Source organism: Toxoplasma gondii, chromosome XI (assembly GCF_000006565.2).
Source record: "Toxoplasma gondii ME49 chromosome XI, whole genome shotgun sequence".
Taxonomy (NCBI): domain Eukaryota; phylum Apicomplexa; class Conoidasida; order Eucoccidiorida; family Sarcocystidae; genus Toxoplasma; species Toxoplasma gondii.
The window spans coordinates 2,950,050-2,972,733 of record NC_031479.1 but is presented as its reverse complement, the minus strand read 5'-3'; the positions used below and the strand labels follow the sequence as shown (position 1 = coordinate 2,972,733).

Below are 22,684 nucleotides of genomic sequence, written 5' to 3'. Positions count from 1 at the left end.
TATGGCAGCTGGTTTGCTTCTGCATGCACATGCAGCAGGCAGCATCGACTGCTGGCCGGCGACACAATGTTCGCGCTTTTTCAGCAGGAAGACGAAGAAACGACTCTGATTTTCCGCGAGGAGGCGGTATAAATGACATGAGAAACGCTGTACGAAAATTTATTACTCTTGTCGTGAAGCCGCAAACTGCTCCGGCCGATGCAATATGTGTTGGATTCCATTTATGCCATGAGGTCGTTCCCGACCTTTTTTTCGCACAGATTCTCTGCAAGGAACATCTGGACTGGCTGACGAATTCCAGCTGCGCAGCTGAACCGTTGCAGTTTGGACCTTCTCAAAGATTTTTTTCCCTCGGACTTCTCCTCTTGAATGGCGGTATTTCGACGATGCACTCTCCTGACTTGTGATCTTTCTGTCTTGCTCGCCAACGCGCAAGCACACTAGCCAGGTATACATGTTCGGTTTTCTTAACTGACATGCATTTCCGATGCAACATCGATCCAAGATGCAGCAGCGGCGCCTCTTAGGTGCAGAATGGACAGCTGCGCGGCGTCCTTCGTTTTCCACGAGTTGTTCCTGACCAGAAGCGGCTTAGGATCTCACAGAACACCCGGTGAATCCCTTTCGCAGCGCGAGACACGGATCCGATGACTGTTGAAAGTCCGCGCAGTGACAGTTCTGCGCAAATGCGAAATTTGACGAACAGCAGGTAACCTACATTTGACCATCCGCCGTATGTACACCGCAGCAGAGGCCGCCACACTGGGCGACTTTTTCACGGCGAGCGGAGCAGCTAGATTTCCGCTCTTTCTTTGAGGAAAAGAACTTTTTCCCGCCACTCTCACATGTCCGCGTCACCGGTTCCGCTCCGAAGTGACTCGGCCGAATTGGTTTGTCTGTGATTTCCCGCGGCACGTGTCTGGCCAGCGAGGCCGAGGCCGCAGTGTCCGTCGGTAATTTTATGTCACGTGAAACTTGAAGGCGGCTGCCGTTTGCCGGCCGACTTGTAGCTCGCTCACTCATTTGCTTCAGGTATTTCTCTAGCGTCCCCGAGAGAGCCTCTGGCTCTTCTCCGTACTGGTTTGCCGGCCCAAGCAGCACAGGACCCTGGGCACTTGGTGACTGCGACGGATGCAAAAGCCGCTTCATTGCCGATTTTTTTCGCGGACAGTTATGGCCGACTGCCGACTGAAAGCAAGCATTCGAAGGCGGCGAGCACACACCATTTGTTTCAGCTTCTCATCCTCTGTCTTACCGGCGACGGCAACCTTGCGGTCGAACGCCTACGGACCGGGGGCGCCTGCCGGGCGATTTGCGCCTGGCGACCGATTCTTGCTGGGTTTGCCACTGGGAGTCGCACCGCCATGCCACCATTGTGGACTCGTGCCCGTCCCGACTTCCAGGCCCGCCAGTGGCCTGCACGGAAGGGCGCATGCACGGAAGGACCGAGCGCTTCGCGGGAGAATGGTCGTCCTCCTAGACTCCGATCCGCTTCCCCATGCACCCACCACTGTGCCACAGCTTGGAAGCGAAGCAGCCGATTTGGCAACGCCGGTGAAAAACAAGCAGATCCCGCCTTCCGGACCTCGGGGCCTCCTTTCCAGGTTCCAGACGCGTCAGCTTGCCCTCCGCCACCTCAACGGTTTCTGCCTCCTTCCGCTTGCTCCGTTCTTCCCCCATCCCGACTTCCAGGGTGTGCCCTTCCGCTGCGCCCAGGTTGGCAGGAGACAAGCTGCGCAGGCCCGGCGTCGGGTTCCCCACCACAACGCCCATCCCTCCCGGAAGATGTTTCGGCTGCTTCCCGCCACTCTGCTCGCCGATGTGGAGGCCGACGGTCCAGCTCCGACCGCAAAACGGCGCCGACGCAGCCTGGCCTGGGGGTCCTCGGGGTGTGCACGCCGGGTGTACAGACACCCGAGTGGGGGGGAGGCGGTCGCACGGGGCGACAGACGGAATTTCGAACTCTTCAGACCGCGGTAGTGCAGAGTCGCGGGACCGCAGAACAGAGCCGAGACAGCTTTCGAGCCTTGAGCGTTCAAACAATCCTCCATGAGTGCAACCTGGACCTCGATGGCCAAGCCTGGTGGATGCAGGCGTCGCCGCGATCCGCCTTTGAACGCAGTACGTTACACAAACAAGGGAGCACAAGTGTCCAGGTTGACGGCGACTTCCGAGGCTCACTGCCCCCGACATCTCCTGCATCGCCTCTGCTTTATTCCGACCAAACAGCTTCTCCTTCCTGCGGGACGCAGAGCTTCCCAGTGCTCTCATATTTGTCTCACCCTCCATTGCCCAACGAACTCGCGTTGTCGGACTTCCCCTTTCTTCGTCACCAAGGGTCTTCTCAATCGGGGGACACACTTCAGTACCATGTGCATCCAGAAACTTTGCTTCACGAGGCGGAGTCAACGAGAACTTGGGCGAGTCCTTTGATTCACTGCATGCACTGTAGGACGCCTCCTTCTTCGCTGCATCACTCCCTTTCTCCTTCAGCTCGGGCTTCTCCGGGCAGCCACGTTTCGTCTGTCTCCTCTTGTCCTCCTGTTTCCCCATTGAATCCTCCTTCATCTGCGAAGTCTCTTCGGTCTCCGCCTCCCGCAGCAGAAGCCTCCAGTGTGTTGGGCACGCCCTCTGGAGAGCCGCGACCGCCGCCCCCCCACCTGCTGCCTCCCCCGCCTCTACAGCTGTCTAGACACCTCGACTCGCCTGAGGCGGCTCGGTCACGGTCAGCGCTTTCTTCATCTTCGTTTGCTTTGGCTCTCGCGGCCGCTTCTTCGCTATCCTCGTCTCTGCTTCTGCCTTTGTCTCCGGCGGGGACGAAAGGGTCCGGTTCGCCTTCCTTCCCCGCTGTCCGCAGCTCTGCGGCCCTCGACCGGGAAACGAGTGCTCCTCTCTCAGGAGCCTCAGGCGCGGTTTTCGCGGATCCTCACTGCCCTTCTAGAAAAGCCAGGGGAGTCCCCAGCAAACGCCCCGCTTCGAGTCCGTTTCGGCAGAAGCGCGAGCTCCGGGTTGACTCTAGAGATGAGAAGGAAGGGGAGGGAGACGCGAACCGAGTCACGTGCCAGCCGTCTCGTTTTGACTCTCTTCGGAGTTCTGTTCATGGAGAGAAAAGCAAATTGGCGCAAGCCGAACTTCACAACAATTATGTTTCGATTCAGTCACGCAGGGCTCGCGAACGCCCAGGAGAAGACTCGCGACGAGGCTTCTCGTCTCTAGTCACGGACGAGGAAAGCAGCTGCGCCTGCGTCTCTCGGTCGCACACCTCCCGCCATGACGAACGGGAAGGAGACCCGAGACACCCGGCTGTCTTTGATGGGGCCTCCGAAGCTAACAGAGGCGCGAGAGAAGACAATCCACCTTTCAGTCTCCCTACGCTAGGCCTTCCGACGCTTGAACAGAGAAGGAAACGCGTCGGAGAACGGCTACGCCTTGATGTCCCTGCGCCGTCCGTCTCCAAGCTAGCGCGAGAATCCGCGACAGGAACAGAAGGTGACAAATCCGGTGTTGTCTCCTCTCTGCGTCTTCCGCGCTCGTTCGAACATCGAGAGGAAAGTTGCGAACGAGAAAAGGACTCAGCAGGTTTGAGCTGCGCTCGCGGCTGTCCCTGTGCTCCGATTGCATCTCTGCCTCGGGGCAGGCGACATCAAAGCGCCGAACAGACGGCGGACTCCTCGCATCCACTTCGTTGCTTAGAGTCTGTCTCGATATTTGCACCCGAGAGAGGAAGTGTGCATGCGAAGCCCGGCCAGAGTCGCATAGCCCCTGGAGGGAGACCTCGAGAGGGGAGCGAAGCGAATGAAGGTCCTCCCTCTGATTGTGTTCGATGTCACATTGTCCCCATAGGTTACGAGGGAGAGGCAGACTCTATTCAAGGACGCCGTTCCATCGACGAGCCGTCTTGCCGGGGGCCTCTGCCTCTGCTGTCGCCAGCCCTGCCAGATGTCCCCGGGAGAGACGGCGGAGGCGCAGATGGTGAGGGAAACCGCGAACCTCGCAGACCCCTCAGGAGGGCGCGCCAGGACGCTGAAACATTTTTTTCGTCCTTGCGTGGATCTTCTCGGGAAGTCAGAGGAGGCGTTGCGAGACGGATGCGTCGCACTCAGAGGCTGTCTCCCCGAGAAGAGGAGACAGTGCCACGTGGGGTCCTGAGGCGGTTTGGAGGGCCAGGGCGATGCCTTGAAAAGAGTGAACGAGCAAAGAAGGGAGAGAAGAAAGGAGACACAAGACAGTCATGGACTGAGGAGAAAGAAGACAAGAAAGAGATGTGGAGGGTGGAGAAAAGAGGCAGAGAACAGATGCGACAGTCACCCCCGTCTGTCTCGACAGGTTGTCCGCGAGACCAAGAGTTGCCCGAGGAGAAAGAAATGCGAGAGAAGCCAGCACACAGGAGCAGCCAAGGAAGGAGCGAGGCGGGGCAGGAACGCTGCTCGAAAGAAAAAGGCAGGCAACTGTTCGACCCATTTGCTCGCTTCGACATCCACAAGCACACCGAAGCGGAGGACGTCGGTGATGGCGAAGACCCGGGAAGAAGCAGGGACAAGCCCGCGGACACTGTTTTCCTCCAGACTGTAAACGAAGCGACCGGGCACACACACACATGTGGAGGAGTCTGGCGAGCCAACGCACCGTCTGCAGTTTTCTCTGGCGCCCACAACGAGGAGCCGAGAGTCGCTTTGAGTGCCCAAACTTCGAGAAGCAGCCTAAAATCCAAACAGCGGCAGGTCGTCGCGCAGCGCCTTCGACGTGACGCAGAGACCCCCTGCGGCTCTTCAGGGGAGGACGCCTGCTCGGCTTTCCTCAGGCTGGCAGTCGGACACTCCGGGCGAGGAGAGAGAAACGAACACGGAGAGAGAGACGAGAGGGGAAGGAAGAGCGAGACAGGCTCCGAAGACTTGACTGCAAGCGCGTTTTCACAGGGTCCCTCCAGTTTCGTTTCTTCGCTCTCGAACGAGGCACTCTGCACTGCAGAACTCACCAGAAACACCGTTGACCCTCGAAAGGCTCTGCCCCTGTCGGCCTCTGCCGCTTGGCCTCTGTCGCCGTCTGTGTCGGGCGTTGAGGCCCGATCTTCGCCCAGCAAGCCGGGAGACGAGAGCGATGCTCAGCTCGCCTCGTACGCCTTTGCCGACTGTCTGGAGCTCTTCGAACATCCTCTGCTGTGGGGTGTGTCCTCACAAAGGGCCGATGCCTCACCGCGGTTCGACTTGACCGCCTCGAGGTCCAGATCGCGTGGCTCAGACCGAGGAGACTCTTTCGACGCAGAGCGAGAAAGAGGAACGTCGTGTCGTCTTTTGCGGAGAACGCGAGTGTCTGTCTCCGCCTCGTTTTGGGGTTGCGTCGAAGAGACAGCGGAGACAGGAAAGGAGGCTTTCGCAGGGACCAAGGAGAACAGAGACCAAGGAGACATGGGAGATGAGGGAGCTGCGGAAGGTGCTCGCAGAGAGGAAGTTGAATATCCTTCTCTGGCAAGCGCAGTGGAGAGGCGGATGAGCATCCACGAGCGCCGAGAGGGCTGGTCGCAGATCAATCCTTCGGGCGGTCTCGTGTATTGTGTGAGGAAGACAGGAGATAAGACGAGAGGTCAAAGATGTGAAAACTGTGCAGCCTTTGCCTCGCCAGTGGCAGAGGATTTTGACGTGTCTGAGGGCCGACGAGAGGTCGAGAGGCGAGATCAGGGAAACGAGGACGCATGTTTAAGGACTTTGGCAGGTGCGAGAAACAGCCAGAGAGACCTCGAAGAACTGTTAAAGGTTTTAGGCCTCTCAGAATGTATTGGACGTTTTGGGGACTCGCCGCGCTCAAAGCGGCGCCGAGCACGGAGGAAGAAGCTCAGTGCGGGAGAGACGGCAGCGAGCATTAGAGAATCAAGAAAAGACAAACGGGAGTTATTCGATTGGTGGGTCCAGGAGGAACGAAGTGGACAAACTGAAACGATGCGCCCCGAGAGCACCGAGAGTTCTTTCACAGGCGTCGACGCACACCCCTCGACGGAGATGGCTCGTTATGAAGGGCGAAGCATACAGAGGGAGGGATCAGGTGCTCGGAAGAGGTCCTTCTCTCCCTCACCTTCGAGTTCTTCTTCGTCCGGCATCGATCTTCTCTCACCCCTCGGAAAATGGGTCGCGGCAGAAAGGCAGAGCGAAAACGATGAGGAAACAGAGAACAAGGCGCAGGACGAGAAGGACGAGCAAGAAAAGGAGGACGAGAAGGACGAGCAAGAGAACACCGAGGGGGTGTCTGGGTTTGCGGAACGGAGTGGAAGCGACATTTGCCATTCTCTCCACTCTTCGGCTTGTTCCTCGCCGCGATCGGAGGTCATGTACCCAGTTCTTCGAACGCGCAAATCGACTTTTACGGAGAGCCTGTCCTCCGCAAACGCAGCGGTTCCTGGGGACAGTCGTGGGCATGTGGCGTACGTGGCCTGGTGGCCGACGGCGCATGAGCATCTCTTGTCTGTGTTTGCGGAAACGAACGTGTCTCCAGGGACTCTGGGGGTCGGCTTGTATGCGGAGAAACGCGGCACAACACAGGGCGTAACGCCGGAGGCTGTACAGACAGAGGTAAGAGGCAGGAAAGGAGAAGCGGCGCTTTGTCGAGAGAGGAGGGGAGGAAAGAGGGAGCATGTGGGTCCGTGTCGGAGAGGAGAGTAGCAGCGCTTCGTGCCTTGTAGATATGAAGGTGAGGCTGTGCAGGATGGCAGAAGAGGCCAGTGGAAATCCAGGAAAAAGGATATGAGGAACTGGCCCGGAGTCGCCACTTGGACGGTGTTGGAAGGGGACAAGGGGCAGCGACACAAAGGGGAGCGAACGCGCCAAGAAGAGAAGTTTTCAGACCGAGGTCTGCAGACGCGGAGAGCCGATACATGCTTTGCAGAAAGAGAGTGAAAGGGAAGGCGGCAGCAGCGAAACAGATAGGATGGGGGAGAGAACGACATACAGAGCGGAAGGGAGAGGGATGGAGAAACGGAGAGTGGAAGACGCAGAGACGGAGAGAAATGGAGAGAGAGAGTGGGGCGAGGAGGAGGGAGGAACCCAAGAAGGAAGAGAAAGAGGGGCGGTGAAGGAGCATCATTTCAGACACGGCTTCTGTGAGAACTTTACGTCTGTCTGGGAGGCTCGATTCGACGAAGGCAGGCCTTTTTTTTGAGCAGAGGAGCGAGAGAACGGGCAGGATTGACGATCATGGTGGCAGGAGGGCATCACCAGGTTTCGTTGTTCTCGCATGTCCAACTCGGCGTCCATACACCACGGGACTCGCGCGTTTCGCTCTGTCCGGCGGAATCAGACCACGGCCGATCTGGGATCTGAAGCTCGTGCAGAAAGAATGTAGGTGCTTCCGTGTCTCCTTCGGCTGCACGCGCGAAGGCGCCCACCGGCGTTCAGATGCGTCGCTCTTCTCTGTTTTTTCGCTTCGTTCCACTTCATGCAGATTCTAAGAAAACAGCTGGCAACGCTGCGACTCAACGGGATCCAGTACGTGCTGCGGAGCGGCTCAGGCCTCGCATGCTTCGTCGGCTTTTTCACGTAAGCAGAAGGGTGTGTCGAGCTCTTTCCACCACCCTCCGTAAGTTGGAGGAATGCGACGACGGTGGCATGCGTTGACCTGGCTATCGATCCACGTGGCTACTTGTCTCTGCAGATCGATCTGTGTGTTTTTCCCTGCATATCGAATTCTCTGTCTGTCTACCACCGACGCCCCTCTACATGTGTCCCTCAATTTGTTCGTCCATGCGTCTTGACGTTTGGATTTATGGATCTGGAGGAGCGGAGACGACGGGCAGAGCGAGAGGTACAGGTGACGTATCAGGAGGCAGGTGAAAGGGAATAGGAACAGCTCCACGCATCTTTGGTGGCGGCCCACGCATATGTGACAAAGCTGGAAAAGGTTTTTTAAACGATTCAGATGCCGAAACGGAGACACTAAATGAACACGCGATCAAGCGGTGAGCAGCCAGATACTGCACAACTACACAGGCGCGGTCAAGGTCGGCGCCAAAAGCGCAATTCAGGCGTTGATCTACACCCAGATATATATATATATATATATATATATGGACAGCCCAAGACGCATGATGTGAAGGTTTTTAGACCTTTGGGAAGATAAACTGAGTATTCGTATGATAGGGTATTTAAGCTGGAGTTGCGTGCGGGTCGACCCATGGGGTGAAAGGAGGAGGCACGCAAAAGCGATCAAATTCTCTGACAAATCGCGTTGAATCCAAATTCTCGCGCAGCATTTGAGTTCGAGACGCATGAACGCAGGTTGCAGGCACATGTAGAGAGAGAGATAGAAGCATCGATATCAGGAGAGACTTAACACCATCTCGAAAGGACGCAGGAAAGCAGTGCTCTCGTGGAGTTTCATTTCTGCTGTCTGCTCTTCTGTGGCCGTCGCGCGTCTCTTTTGTGGCGTTCTCACTTCTCTTTTCTTCTGTCTTGTTCCTCTCTCGTTGTCTCGTTCTTTGAGTCTTTATCGCTGTGTCTCCCTGTTTCTGTTTCCCTCGCTTTGACTCATCTTGTTCTCTCCAGGGTTCGTCTCTTTCTCTGTCTCTCGGTATCTCCCTCTCTCTCTCTTCCTCTCCTCTCTTTCTCTCTGAGTTCCCTCTCCCTCCTTGTTTTTTTCCACGTCGGCGTGATCTCAGTCTCTGTCTTCCTGTCTCGCTCTCGCGTCGCCCTATCAGGGAGGCTCATCGCGACGCCTTTCTCTCTTATTATGGCTCGACGGAGGCCGTCGGATCTCTTAACCAGCCGCCTAAGTGGCTGTGCGACATTTGCCTGGCGTGCGTCCTCGCGCTTTCGTCTCTCTCCGCGTCGCTGGAGGCCTTTCCGCGCGCTGGCGCTGACCGAACCGACAAGCGCAGTCGCGCCCCAGCGTCTCCTTTTCGCGTCCCGGCGCGGGCCTTGTGGCCCTCTGAGGCCCTGCCGCATGCGACCGCGGTCGCGCGCCGCGCGTGGCGAGGCCTGCGGCGCGGCGGCTTCGAGGACGTGATCATGGCGCCTGCAGCTCTTGCCTCGGACGACGCAGCGCTGGTCACTCCGGGGGGTCTCCCAGTAGAGGATGCTCGAGGGACAGGCGTGACTCTCGCTCCCCCCTGTCTGGGGGTGTTTCTGTCCTGGCTGCCCTTCTCGCTCTGGGAGGGAGGACAGCGGCAGGCCGCCGGCGTTCTCAACGAGCGCCTGCAGAGACTTCTCCACTTCAAGAGCCGACGCCTCCAGTTCCTCCCCAGCGGCGGTGCGCAGCTCGAGTTCGACAGCCCAGCGTACGCGACAGAGTTCCTGAAGCACTACGGCGGACCTGCCGATTGTCTCCGGACCCAGCGCTTCATCGACCATTTTTTCCCCACTCTCAACCTCTTTGTGAACCCCACGGAGCGCCTCACAGCCTCGCTCTCCATTTTCCAACTCGCCTCGTACCCCCTCTTGAGTGCCTTGCCCTGCCTCGCGGCGATCCCTGAAGACCCGCTTCTCTGCATGCAGACCGACAGGTCCCGCCTTGCGCCGTCACGCTGTTCTGACGAGGAACGCGTGACGGAGGAAAACGCTGTGGGGGCGCAACCGCTGGAGGCGACCGAGCGCGAGAGAGGCCGATTTCAATGCAAGCCGGAGGTGTCTTCGGGGATTCCGACTGCATGCGCTACTGCCATCACGCCAAGGCGGGAGAAGGCGCGGCAGGCGACCAGGCGCCTTGGAGCCTGGGAGGAAAACAAGGCGTCGAATATCAATGAGGAAGTTCCGCGGACGCCGCAGTTGCGCGGAGGGGAGGACCAACGCGCAGAGAGGTGTGGGGCAACGGAGACGCTCGAGGCGAGGAATCGCAGACGGAAAGGGAGGAGGGGGGAGAAAAGACCTAGAACCAGAGGTGACGATAAACATGATACTGACGGCTCAGCAGCGCAGAAGCGACACACAAAGGAGGAGTCATCCGACGTCGAGTCCTTCGGTGATTCGGGACGAGGCGGCGACCGAGGAAACCGCAAGCCGACAGACAAAACCCCCGCAGGACATACAGAGGCTTCCGCCAGGTATACGCGTCAGTCGTCGTTCTCCTCGTCTGGTGAAAGAGTTTATCCCAGATCCGGAAAGGGAGTTTTCTCTTCATTTTCTTCGTCGTCATTGTCTTCATCGTCATCTGTATCAGCTTCTGCTGCATCTTCTTCATCGTCGTCTCTGTCGGCATCGTCTTTCTCGTTTTCCGGATTGCCGTCGCGCGCTGCGTCTCCGTCTCTACTTTCGAGGCCTGCCTCGCCTGGCGGGGAATGGTGGGGGCAGCCAGCAGGACGGGGCGAGGAGACTGTGCCTTTCTCTTCGAGTTCTTTAGGTTCCGATGTGGCTGTGAGAGCCGAAACGAAGGCTTCAAAAGCGCCTCACGTCCACCCGCCAGGCAGCAGGAAACGACAGTCGTTCTCTTCGCGGCGGTTTTTCTCAAGGGACACAAGGCGTGGAATGAATCGCGCGAGCTCGCCGCCTGTGCCGATTCCGAGTACTTCTCTCTCCTCGGATTCTTCCCTTTCCCTCTCGCCTCCAACGTCTCCTCGCGGCTTTCCTTCAGGTCCCCCGCTTTCCGCGATGCTGCATGCAGTGTGAGAACATTCAAAACGCATCTGACCATCTCACACGCGCCTCGTCTGGAGAAGGCGAATGTGTGTCAAGCTTCGCCATTCTCGCGCTGTCTCCCGCGTTCGTTGTTGTCTACTCTGTTTCGGCAGGACTGTTGCCGGTGGAAAGTTTTTTTAAGATCCAAAATCGGGGCGCGAGGCCCTGAGCTCCTGTTTTTTCACTGCCACGGGAGATGCGTATTCGCGGCTGACTGCGAGCGTCGATGAAGCAAGAGCCGTTCGCGGACCTTTGCTTGGGCAGCTTCGAACACAGAAGTAGACAGCCTGGTGGCCGCGTCGACTCCACTCTCTCTAATGCATTCCCTCTCTGATCACAAAACTCAAAGTGAAACTAGAGGAATTGGTAGACATAGGACTGTAGATCTCAACCGGTGGTTCAGCCTGCTCGGGGCAGACACTCCCCAAGAACACGCGAGAAGTTTGTCTTCGCACTTGTGGGGGAAACCGGTGGACAGACTCTCGAGTTAGAAAAAGCAACAGTTACGGTATCCAGCTTCTCTACCTTTCAGGATGCCTGCCTGTCTCTCCACGCGCTAATTAGATCAACGCTTTACAAATTAGCGTTTGCAGCATCTTTTATGCTTCCTAGAACCGCCTTCTGTCTGAAGGCGCTCCGCAGACACCCGGGTACTCCGCAGTCTCGCTTTCCTCAAGTGGCTGTCTAACGCCAAGCGCGCGCGAGTTAGGAGGTTGTTGCGCTCAAATGCCTCGCTTGGGAGGCGATTGCTGAAGCGCTAATTTCCAAGAAAACAACCGGTGCCGAGCAACCCGGTGTTACGGCGCAAGAGGCAGCGTCTCCCGCCTCGTTCGCGCGTGTGTGTGTGAGTGGGTGTACGCGTTCTTCCGTTTCGCGAGACGCCGATTGGCGCGTCATCTCTCCCCAGTGCTTCCGGCTTTCTTTGTTCTCTATGGCATTCTACGTTATTCACGAATTTGTGCATCCGTGCGAAAGTGGTATGCGTGTCTGCTCAGGCAGGCGCCTCGCGGCCGTCTAAATCGGCTCCACTTCGCTGCCTGCGCATGCACCCACGTCCATCTGTACGCTCGCGTCAGTGCGACTCGATTTCCTCCCTGATTCTGCGCGTCAGCCTCTCTTGTCGACTCGAATCGTGTCCCCTGGCGCGGAGGCGTGTGCTGCATGTTCATACAACGCTCGTATGTTGACGGTCCAGAATGCGCTTCCTTCGGTTTCCTGACGAGTTGCTGTCAGCTAGCAGTTTTTGTCCGTTACCCACGACGCCCCAGCCAGTGGCTTTGTGTCCGCCGGAAAAGAAAAAAAGAGCGAGGAGACGCCGCAAAAAACGCAGCTACCGTGGCGAAGTACCGCGCTGCGCACATCTGTACATGCGCCGCGTCGAGAAATCCGACGACAATGGAACTCCCGAGAAACACAGGGAGTGTTGGATTTCCTGTGCCCTGTGAGGGCGAGGCGGGGTGACTGCGATATTTGGGCGCTGTGAAGCCGGAACGCATTCAAAGAGATTCGGTTGCGTCCTTTAACTGCATGCATCATAAAAAAGGGAAGGTGCGAAGGTCCGAGTTGCGCGTTTTGAAACGGAGCCGTCAGCCGAGGGAACCCACATGTGAACACGAATGGTAAATCCACCGAACTGGAAAAAAAGATCAGCCGCATCTTCACAATGGGGGACAAGGTGAGTGGCCTTGCACAAGCAGCCGAACAGAGCAGTGAGAAAAAAACCTCCAAAGTGCATATATATATATATATATATATATATATATATATATATGTACATACAGATATATGGATACACAAAAGTAGACATGGGTGTGTGCACGCGATGATCGCGGATATTCGTTTGGAGTGGCCGGCGTCACATGTGGCTGTTAATCCTTGGTAGCGTCTGGACAGACCGGAAATCGGGAATGGTCAAGACACAAGATGTCTGACCTCCAACAAGAAAACGGTCCCCTGATGCCGCGAAGCAGGCCTTGCCCCTCTTCATGGCCTGATCAGCACTGCGTGTGAACGCGCTTCCGCAGACTGGATTTGCGACGCAGAAAAAGAAGAAAAAAATCCACCGCTTGAGGGAATCTCAGTCTACATACACCGCACAGCAGACACAAGGTGAAGAGGTGAGACGTCTCAGGCCCGCAAGGAGGAGAACGCTCCTGAGTGTCTTGTCCGGTTTGATCCTCCCCGGTCCTTGCGGAGGCCGAGGCAGGCCAAACGAACGAGAAAAATCCCGGCAGTTTGGACGTAACCGAACGGTAACGTTATCATTCGTCTTCGCCATTCCTGCCCGTTGCTGCTTCTGAGCTTTCTGCGCGGACCGTTCGTCTGTCGTTCTTCACTTGCGTTTCACTTTTGTCCTTCCTTTCGCGGGATTCTGTCCAGTCTCGCTCTGGGATCTCGGCGCCCTGCGAACCCCATCCGGCTTCTTCGCATGTTGTCCAGCATTCTCCTCTCCCTCTGTTCTCTCTAAAGAAGTCACGACGGCGACGGTGCAGTCACCCTCTCGTACTGTGTCTCCCATGTGTTGCTTCGTTTCCCCTCTCCCGCCCGCAGCCTCTCCATGCATAGATTGTTGCTTTCTGCATTTGTAAAGCCATCTTCACACTGCGTCAGAGGGACAGATGCCGATTCAAGATGTACATATATAGACACGCGAGAGAGTCTATATATCTGCATTTGCAGACGTAGGTATGAACCTGCGTGTCTCTCTCTACGTTCCGGGTGCGGCAGCATGTTTATATGCGTTTTTTTACATAGGCCACTGCCAGACAACCCAAAACAACGGAAAGAAACCAGAGCCGTGTTTGTGCGCCTGTGAAGGTCCACAGCACAACGCATACACCCGCAAACACCTGTATACTCAGAGGACACCCTGGCGTACAAGTCTCGGGTGTACATACACCTGACAGGCCGTACAGAGCGCGAGTGTATAGACACCCGAGAGTCCACCGGAGCGAAGCGTCCTCCGCGAAGGTGGGGTGTTCAGGGGACGACAAGAGGCTGTCGCTCGAGGCCGCGTCTTGCGGGCGGAGCCCGTTCTTCGTTCATTTCGTAATACTGTTGGATTTGCTGCTGGATCTCCGCATTCACTTCCCGCCGCACTTCCTGAAGCAGTCGCTGTTTCGCCACCCTGTAGTAGAGCGCGACCGCGCATGCAGCGATGATTCCCAGGAAGAGCAGAACCAGGAAGAAGTTCTGCCAGTCGGGCGCATCTCGCAGCCACGGTGCCTCCTCTTTATGCACTTCTCTGTATGCACAAGCCAGTGACGCACAGAACGCCTGTTTCCTAACAGAAGACGACAGGCACGTCCTCCGCCGCCCTCTTCAGGCAAACGTTAAGTGGCGAACACGCTCAGCATCAAGCTCTCCACCCACGAGTCCACAATAAGATCGACACACATAAATCTATGAGTGTACTTATTTATACAGAAGTGTGAAGGCATGCAGATCGTGAGACAGAGAGACACCGATAGACAGACATAGGTAGTTCAAAAGATGTATAGAAAGATGAACACAAAGAAATCACGACGTGCCGCGTCTCTGCCTAAACAGCCTCTGTGTTTCGACAGACTCAGCTACGAGTGCCTCGACAAGCAGGTGGCGCCTCATCTCCCACCTACGCCAGGGGGATCTACGTCCGCGCGAGAAGGGAAGGAAACGAAAAGCAGAGACACGGCGGCAGGCACCAGAGAGGGGCATTTCAATCCGGAAGAGGCAGGGGGAGCAACTGAACAGAAGGAGGTTTCCCTGACAGCCGAGACGCGGCGTACAGAAGAAGGAAGAGACCAAAGAGAGTTGGAGACGAAGAAAGGCAAGACAGAAGTGGAGCTGTGGCAAACAATCCACCAGTCAACCGCTGGCATGCATGCGTCTCTGAACAGCGAGACACACAAGGTTCCCGGAAGCAACAAAAAGCGCCCTTTACTCAGTGTCCGTCTCCTGGCAGAGCAAAAAAGAAACCTGTCGGGGCTGAGAGATGCTTTCCCTGCCGCGAATCGATCCTCACATCATCAGTTTCTCGCATTCCGGCGCGCGGTATCGGTCGGTGTTGGGGTCCTTTGTAGAGGCGCAGATCACCCGCATGGCCGTTTCGACATCCAGATTGCCGCTAAACCTGGAAGATGCGAAAAAGGAGGAATAAGCTGAGCCTCTTTCCCGACTGCATGCGCAGCAAGCGCGCCCCCACATCCAGCGGCCACAAAAAAGTAGGCGTAGCATGCACAATGGAAGGTGTGCCGAATCTGCACAACTCGTGAATTGACGACTTTGAGCAACCGAATGATCTCTGCTACTGGAGGGAGGCCGATGATCCAGACACTGCCTTGCAACGAAACACGAGACGAAGAAGATGAAGAAGGAAGCGGCCGCCTGAAGCGAGTGCATATCCAATAGAGAGCCCAAATAATCGCGAAGAAGCGACGAAGAAGGAAAAAGGAGAGAAGACCGACTGTGAGGTGAAAAGGCAGCCAGAAAAAAGCTGTGTCAACAACGACCACAAAGCGCATGCAGAAGGCTCAAGCGGAGCTGCCGCGGAGAGCGAAGAATGCACGAGGATCGCAGAAACAAAGAAGGGCAAACGCCGAATGCACGGAAGCCCAGAAGCAAAACGAGAGAGCACTCAGAAGGTGTGCAAACGACTTGAAGCTACAGCGACAGGGTCATTGAACTGAGAGGGAGGGAGACGAACGGCTCTAAGCTACCGAGAGCGGAAGGAATCGAATCAAGAGAAACTCCCCGACGCCTCAAACGCAGGTGGCGCCTTTTGTGAAAACAAGGAGAAATCTGCAGCGGTTCCAGAGTGTGAAAGCTCTAGAAAGCGCAGAAAATCGGTGAGTCTGGAGATTCACAACTGACCTCGCGCCGTTGACGCGGAGAGCGATCGGTCCCCAGGTTCGATTGGATTTTGAGACGTCGAGGAGCTGGCGCCCTTGCGGCCCATCGATGCATTCCTTCAAGAGTTTCATTTGTCCAGAAGACAGAATTTCGCTCATCAACCGCATGGAGCAACTCTCCCCCCACTCGTGTCGGCCCTGAACCAGATACACGACAGCAAGACAGCAACGGGCGCTTGACTCCCCAACACATGCATCCGCTTTCTGCAACGAGTTCCACATACTCTCTGAACTTTGAACCTCATTGGGAAGCCGTTGACGCTTCCCGCAAAAGAGACATGACAGAGAACGAGAGTGTTCAGCTGTTTCCCTCCCCGGCAGCCTCTGTGAAGAGCCTTTCAATCAGGTGGTGCATTCAGTCAACCCCAATCGGCATGCAACGCATTGTAACTACACAACTGAACTGAGAATGTGTGGCACTGCACAAGTCACCGGTGGTTCTGCGTGACTGCCGCAGACAAGTGAAATCCAGCACAGTGTTAGCTGTCCACGCTGTCTACAGGGAAGAGCCGGCGCCGGACTTGATTTCGATGTGCTTTCTCCCCCGACTTCATCAGGGCATGAAAGAGACGGAAATGACGCTCGCAAGTTCTGAGTCCTTCTCCAATTCGCGAACCGGTTCCTTCTCGCGCCTCTTGAGTGAAACCTCTCCAGCTGTTTGGCCATCGCCAGACGACGGAGCGTCACGAAAACACAGTTTCCCGGGTATCCCTCTATTTGCTTTTTCAAATGTCCCCTGGAACTCCCGCTGTCGAATACATCGCAGGGTGTCTCGCTGCAGGTGTTACCTCACTGGCGCTGCATGCACGACACCTTGGTCCACGAATCCCCGTTCCTTTTCTGCTCACTTCTCCGTTGAAAAAGCAGCCTTTTTGCGGGTCAGCCATGAGCATGTGGTACTGCCAAAACTCTTTGGAGAACTCCGAGTCAGGCAGATCCTTCGCAGACGTTGCGGTGATCTGATAGAGACAAGCCTCTCGCAGCGCCTCCTCCACGACTTCGCTGCCTGTGAGTCAGGAGACACCGAGGGCGTAGGGTGCACATACACTGTGGGAGGACGCGTAGACACGAAACGACCGACCACCGTACACTTCCAAGACGCCAGAGACAAACAGGGTGTATTTCTTCGATTGTGCCGACCAACCGAGTCTCAATCACCGGCCGTTCCGCCAAAACTGAGGACTCCAGTAGGTACGGTCTGAGACGCATTCGAGACAAGAGACGAAAGAGCTGCTGGGCGCGAGGAGGCGGCGTTACCAACGAGAAAGGGACGGGCGCAAAAGGTGGACGTAGAGAAACGCAGGGAACAAGACGTAGAGAGTGAACAAGTGCACGCGAAAGACAGAGGAAACAAGGAGAAAAAAAAGTGAGCGGCGAGAACGACGCGACTTGGTCGAAGGTTTTGTCTGAGTTCTTGTTCGACTATCATTTACTCGCGGACCTTCTCTGGATTCACATTTCTTCCGCCTGCGCTCCCTCCAAACTTTCAAGCATTGCTTCTGTTCCCTCGCCATTTGCCTTTGCCAGAAAAGACACTCAACGCTTTGACTCACATTCCACTGAGTTGCCCTTGTTCCCTATATCAACCCCAAACGCACTTGCTTGTCCTCCGCTTTAAATTCGTTCTCTTCGTCGGCGGTTTCCTCACTTTCTTGAATCACCCTCTACGTCGCTTTCTCGTCTTCCTTCTTCTCGCCCTTCGTCTTCTTCTTTTTCTGCTCGTGCTCGTTCTTCTCCTTCGCGCTCCTCCTACGTTGCTTTCCTCACCTCCCTACACCTTCAGTTCCACGTCCTCTTCGTGCTCTTGCTTTCCTCTCTCTTGCTCCTAATTCTCTTGCTCTTCTTTCTGTTACTTTCAGTTTCCTTCTCTTTCTTTCTTTTTCTGTCACTTTCTTTGCCTGGTTTTCTCTTCCATGTTCCTTCACGTCCTTCCTCTTTCCTCCCTCTTTCTTCCCTTTTCTTCCACTTCTATCTGTTTCTCTGTCTTTCTACAGCTCTCACCAGTGTGGGCTACGGACTGCGCAGCAGGGTCGAAAGCGCAGTACGCCTGCGGAAACTGTTTGTAGAGACCCTTGGTGAGACAAAGTTCGCCGCTTCCCCCCTCGATCTCGAAAATCGAGTAGAGCGTCTTGAACCGGACATGTGGACCGAGTTCTAACATGTGCGGCGCGACCTGCTGCAGAAACGCGCTGCCTGAAAAAACACAAAAAGACAACAAAGATACAGGCGAATCCCTGCACATGCCTGCAGATATAAATACCGATATATCGATACGCGGGGATACACAAAGTTTTATATCAATAAATGCAGATGGATAGAGAGAGTTTCAGATTAACAGGAACTCATACAAATATATATATATATATATATATGCATATAATATACGATAACAAATCCATCAATATACATAGAAACAGACAGAAATGGATGGATAGATATAGAGAGATGAATACAGCTCGGTAGATATGGATAGAGCTAAAAATGGATATGGGTAAACATGTATAGATAGAAGTAGATAGATACAGATGGATAGATATAGAAGGTATATTTATATGGATAGACACCTATGCATACATATAGTTACAAAGATACAGACAGGTAGACATAGAAAGGCAGATATAGTCATATCAATATAGATACATATACCTGCACATTTATACAAAAGGATGGAGAAACGCACATTCACACATATATGCGCCTACGAACCTGTGTAAGGATGCACTTACTTTGTCGTTCGCCTGGATCTGTCCAGAACTCGACAGCGACGGGCCATCTATTGGGAATGTTCCATTCCATTTCGAGAAGAACAGGTTCATCGCCGGCACCCGCGATGATGGCGTCAAGAATTAATTGCCCGTCTGCCCTCGAAATGAGGACGCTAGGAATATTAATGTCTTGCCCGGTTCCATCGTCGCTCATTATCACATTGAACCGAATATAAGACCGACTCCATCCAGAGACGCCTCGATCGACCACGACTGCTGCATCCGCTCCACATGCTTGTGCAATTCTCACTTTCGTCGCGAAGGTGCAAATGCCGCGATCCAGAAAGAAAATAACCTGAAAAAGGAGATAAAACAGGAGATCTAAGATGTGCGAACGGAGAGCGTTCCTCCAGTTACTCAACAAGTCCCACATCGATAAGACTGCCCGCAAAACGCATAGAAAAAGCGCTGGCGGCGGGACACCAGACGAAGAGAGGCAACGACGGCGCGATCTGCAACCCAGGGGAGGGTAATAAATACGGAGGGTAGGGGGGGACGCGAAAGGGAGAGGAAGAGCAAGGCAAGATAAAACGAGAGGATGCGTCAATCGTAATATGGCAAAAGGCAGGAGAGGAGAGCAACCAGCGACTCCACACTCACAACAAGGGATACAGAGACATTACACTGCGAGTGCGAGAGAGAAACAAATATACACGAGAGATAGCTGAAGATTTGATAGAGCTGGATGGAAACAGATGGAGAGACAGGCCGACCATTTAGATAGCGACAGCGAGAGAGATGGAAACACATACATACAGGTAGATAGAACGGGAGAAGTCAAGACGGAGAGAGCATCCAAGAGGAGAATACCGGAGAGGTCTCTTCCTGAGATTCTAGCCGTACCTTGCTGGGTCCTCCTGTCGCCTCTGATTTCTTCCACTGATCCACTTCGTTCTTGATTTTCTCGCAATACGCTGGAGTGCAGTGACTGCCGCTGTCCACGCGCTCTGTCGCGGGGTCGGGCACATAGAATGCCTTTCCTCTGGGCGCAAAACGAGAGCAAAAATAGACATGGACTGCAGCATTCTCACGCACAAAGAAGAAAATCTCAGCCTACCTAGAGGAGAGTCAGATACACAGAACGAGTGGCGTTGCTACAGCGCTTCTGATATCTTCTTCCCTATCCCACCGCCTTTCTCCCCTCCACTGTATGCAGCCACCCGGGCCACATGCAGAAAGTCCATAAACACGGCAGAACTACGTGGGTAGCTAAGAAGTCACGCCAGTTCTGCGGGGATCGGTCGCCTCTTGGACTGGCTCCTGTCCATTTGCTCATCCTCAGATCCATCTCCTTCTCCGTCGCATTCTGTTCTCTCGTCTTCTTTCTCTGACATTCTCATTTCAATTCTCTCTCTATACCTCGATAGGCGCCATCCTGATGTTTCTTTCCTACGCCGTCCTCTGCACTGCTTCCATTCTCGCACCTTCTCTCACTTCTTTCTCTCTGCATGTGTGCGTTTCTCATTCGCTCTCTGCGCATGCCTATCTATTTCGGTCTCCCTCTCTTTCCCTCTCTTTCTCTCTCTGTGTATCGCGTTCCTTCTCTGTGTGCGTCTCTCTGCCTCCATCTTCTTTGCCAGCGAGGTTACCTGAGGACAGTTCCGTATGCAGGAGTGCCGAAGGACGCAGTGGACCCGATAATGGTTTCTCCCGCCTGCTCCTCGAAGGCTCCGGCGCCCTTCAGTTCCTCGATGAGGTGCTTAGGCGACTGGATGCGGAGTTGGGCAGAGGCCAGCTGGCCAGAGTTCCATAAGAGAGCGAAGAGGCCGAGGCAGCCGAGGAAGACGTGTCGGAGACAGTACGCGCGGTGGGGCAAAGAGACAGGGAGACAAAGCGCAAAAGAGGGAAGTGAAGCGGGAGACGCGGCGTGTCGTGCCTCTGGCCGCCTGCCTCGTCTGCGGCTCTGGGGGGCAGCAGCTAGTTGGAGGGGACCAGGAGGTGGCGGCGGCATCGCTGAAAGACTGTGTGTTGACATCTGGGAAACAGTGAAGACAGGAACCTGTGAAGAATCTTACCGACCCCTCCGCAGATCCATACCTACACCGTCTCGGGTGTTTATCCATAAATGCAGGGATCCGGACAGCGTTTCTGGCCCACAAAACGCAAGAAAGGGACACGCCTGCAGGCACTCGGTTCTGTAGAGTCTGGAAAATATGCGTACCGACAGAACAACTGACGGAGACAGTGTGAACCGCAAGAAAGAGGCGGCGGGCCAGCACCGCGCGAGACCTGCAGCTGCCCCAGAGGGACCACAGGGAAGCTCCGTTCTGAGAATTTCTCACTCTCAAGCGAGTCGAGACGAGAGGTGGCGAAAGAAGGGACAAGAGACAACTCAACTCCGGCAGAATGACGGGAGCCGGCCGGTGAGAAAGGCGGAAGTCGTCTTGACTGCGACCGGCGGCACTAGATGTGCCTTGCGTGAGTATCGGTGGTTTTTGAGTGCGCTCTCTGCGGAGGAAAAGGGTGCCCGCCTGCTTCCCACTCAAACGGTCACGAAAAAAGACTACAATGTCGAGTCTTCGCGCAGAAAGACGTGAAGACGAGGCAAACAAAGTTGCGAAACAGCACACGCGCCTGCCTCTTTCTGTGTACGCTGCCCGCGGTGGAAACCATGCAAACGGCGCGAGCGTCAAAGTCAATCTTCAGAAGCGGGGCTGATGGAAGGAAAAGGCGAGACGGCTGACAAAAGGAACTCCGAATAATTGTCTGGCTGCAAGAAGAGGTGCATTTTTCCTCTGTAGCGCATGACAGATGTCCGGTTACCGGGTTGCGTTGGAGACAAGCGTCGGGAACCGGCGATCGCCGCGAGGAAGCCTGCCAGGAACCGACAGCACGCGTGCCGGACAGTTGCTCGCGAGTGCAAGTCAAAGGTTAACGTGGACAGATTTTGAGAGCATTGGCGGTGTTCCTCAATCTCAGGACAATTTGACTGGAGAAGTGTCACAAAAACCAGGCGTACAGACAACGGGCTTCGAGTGTATCGTCACCTCGAGCCTCCCCCCCCGAGTGTGCGTCGACCCCGTAGAGCTCCAGACTCGCCTGTGCAACGAATGCCGCCTTCTGCCTTCTCTCGTCATGATCGGCGCTCCTCGCCCCCTTACTATTCCTCTCTACTTGTGTTCTTGCGTGTTTCACACTTGGTTTTCCTCCTTGGTCTTTGTCCCGTCACTGTGGCTCTGTTATAATCCACGCAGGCCTGCCGCTGAGCTGAGAGTCTCTCAGCGGCCCTCATCCGCAACGCAAGAATGAGACATTCACTGGCATCCCGTTGAGTTAAGAAATGCCGCTGAATCAAAGCCCGGGTAAAGCCTAGGTGAATACCTTCATTTGCTCCCCTTCTGTCCTCTTGACCGTGAGCCGTCTGGATTCTGGTTCCCCCGTGTGTTGACTGCCGCAGAGCGCCTGTTTAATAGGCTCCTCTTGGTACTTGGGACAGTGGTATGACGAACAGTTTCCGTCCGGTCGCATTTGGTATGCAAGGAAAAATCCACTTCATGCTATTTGCGCGAATATGAAAGTAGAAACAGCGGATATCATTCGATTTACAGTTAACCTAAGCACCGCCGCCGTCCAGCGTTTCTGCGGTTGGAGTCTACGACAAGTATTGATGTGCGTTTGTACAAAGCCACTCGTAACCGTACCTGAAACGTGATACTGAATGTTTTCAACGCTGGAACCGGATGTATGGCATATTCAGTGGTACTTCGAGAGTGTCGGCGTTTTGAATGATACCGCTGTGCAGCTCAGGTGTAACACATTTTCTCAGCCGTTGCTTCTTCCGTTGAGTGCCAAACGAGCAACTTCAAGTTTCACCGTAGCTGATAGTGTTTGACTTTAGTCTTGTAGATATCTCACGTCGTTTCTACGTATGAGATTCGCCTCGATGACCTGAGAACTTTCGACGACGATGAACTCCAATTCCTCTTACACGGAGTCAAGTCGGTACACGCCGTGTGTCTGGCATTTTCAAAGACGTCACACACTCCACCTACGGAACTACACATATTTTTATGGCGGTGCCTACCAGTTCACACCATACAGTGGTGGGCATCCAAGAAAAAAACAACCGACTTCTAGTGTAGCAGTATGGCGTCTGATCCACTTTGCTACACCCGCCCCGCGTTTTTACCTGCCGCGACGAAGCAGTTCATTTTTCGTTCGGGCGATAACACCAACGGGGTATGCAATGACGTTGAGCATAAGACCGCGTTTGTTGCCATGGTCAGTGAATAAAAAACGCTTTCACGGTTGTATGAAGGACGCAGTGCGGCGCACTGCAGTCTGCCCGACTCTGTTGCTGTGCGAAAAAAAAACGCGGTCCAATCCAGTGTTCCGTTTTGGACAGTGGAACGAACCCACAGTTCAGCCATCTACTTAATTCAGTTGTCTAGTTGTTTTGAGAAAAGCCTCATGAAATCTTTCCTTTTCATAGGGCTTA

At 55.0% G+C, this 22,684-nt stretch overlaps 3 protein-coding genes across 3 annotated transcripts; 2 read left to right on the top strand and 1 right to left on the bottom strand.

Moving 5' to 3' along the window:
* The first annotated feature begins 335 nt into the window (after nucleotides 1–335).
* TGME49_312875 (hypothetical protein) lies at nucleotides 336–10,871 on the top strand. Its single transcript, XM_002364458.2, has 3 exons — nucleotides 336–6,560; nucleotides 7,429–7,523; nucleotides 8,681–10,871. Exons 1-3 carry the CDS (start codon nucleotides 1,365–1,367, stop codon nucleotides 10,581–10,583), a joined length of 7,194 nt encoding a protein of 2,397 aa, XP_002364499.2. The 5' UTR covers nucleotides 336–1,364; the 3' UTR covers nucleotides 10,584–10,871.
* Nucleotides 10,872–12,026: 1,155 nt separating this feature from the next.
* TGME49_312860 (hypothetical protein) lies at nucleotides 12,027–22,153 on the bottom strand. Its single transcript, XM_018782735.1, has 8 exons — nucleotides 19,836–22,153; nucleotides 19,090–19,228; nucleotides 18,208–18,541; nucleotides 17,483–17,674; nucleotides 16,330–16,487; nucleotides 15,444–15,619; nucleotides 14,596–14,703; nucleotides 12,027–13,836 (listed from the first exon to the last, which is right to left on the bottom strand). The coding sequence occupies exons 1-8, from the start codon at nucleotides 20,219–20,221 to the stop codon at nucleotides 13,572–13,574; spliced, it is 1,758 nt and encodes a 585-aa protein (XP_018635458.1). The 5' UTR covers nucleotides 20,222–22,153; the 3' UTR covers nucleotides 12,027–13,571.
* TGME49_312850 (hypothetical protein) lies at nucleotides 20,400–20,783 on the top strand (the record flags this gene model as incomplete). The annotated part of the gene is made up of 1 exon (XM_002364456.1): nucleotides 20,400–20,783. One exon carries the CDS (start codon nucleotides 20,400–20,402, stop codon nucleotides 20,781–20,783), a length of 384 nt encoding a protein of 127 aa, XP_002364497.1.
* Nucleotides 22,154–22,684: the final 531 nt, after the last annotated feature.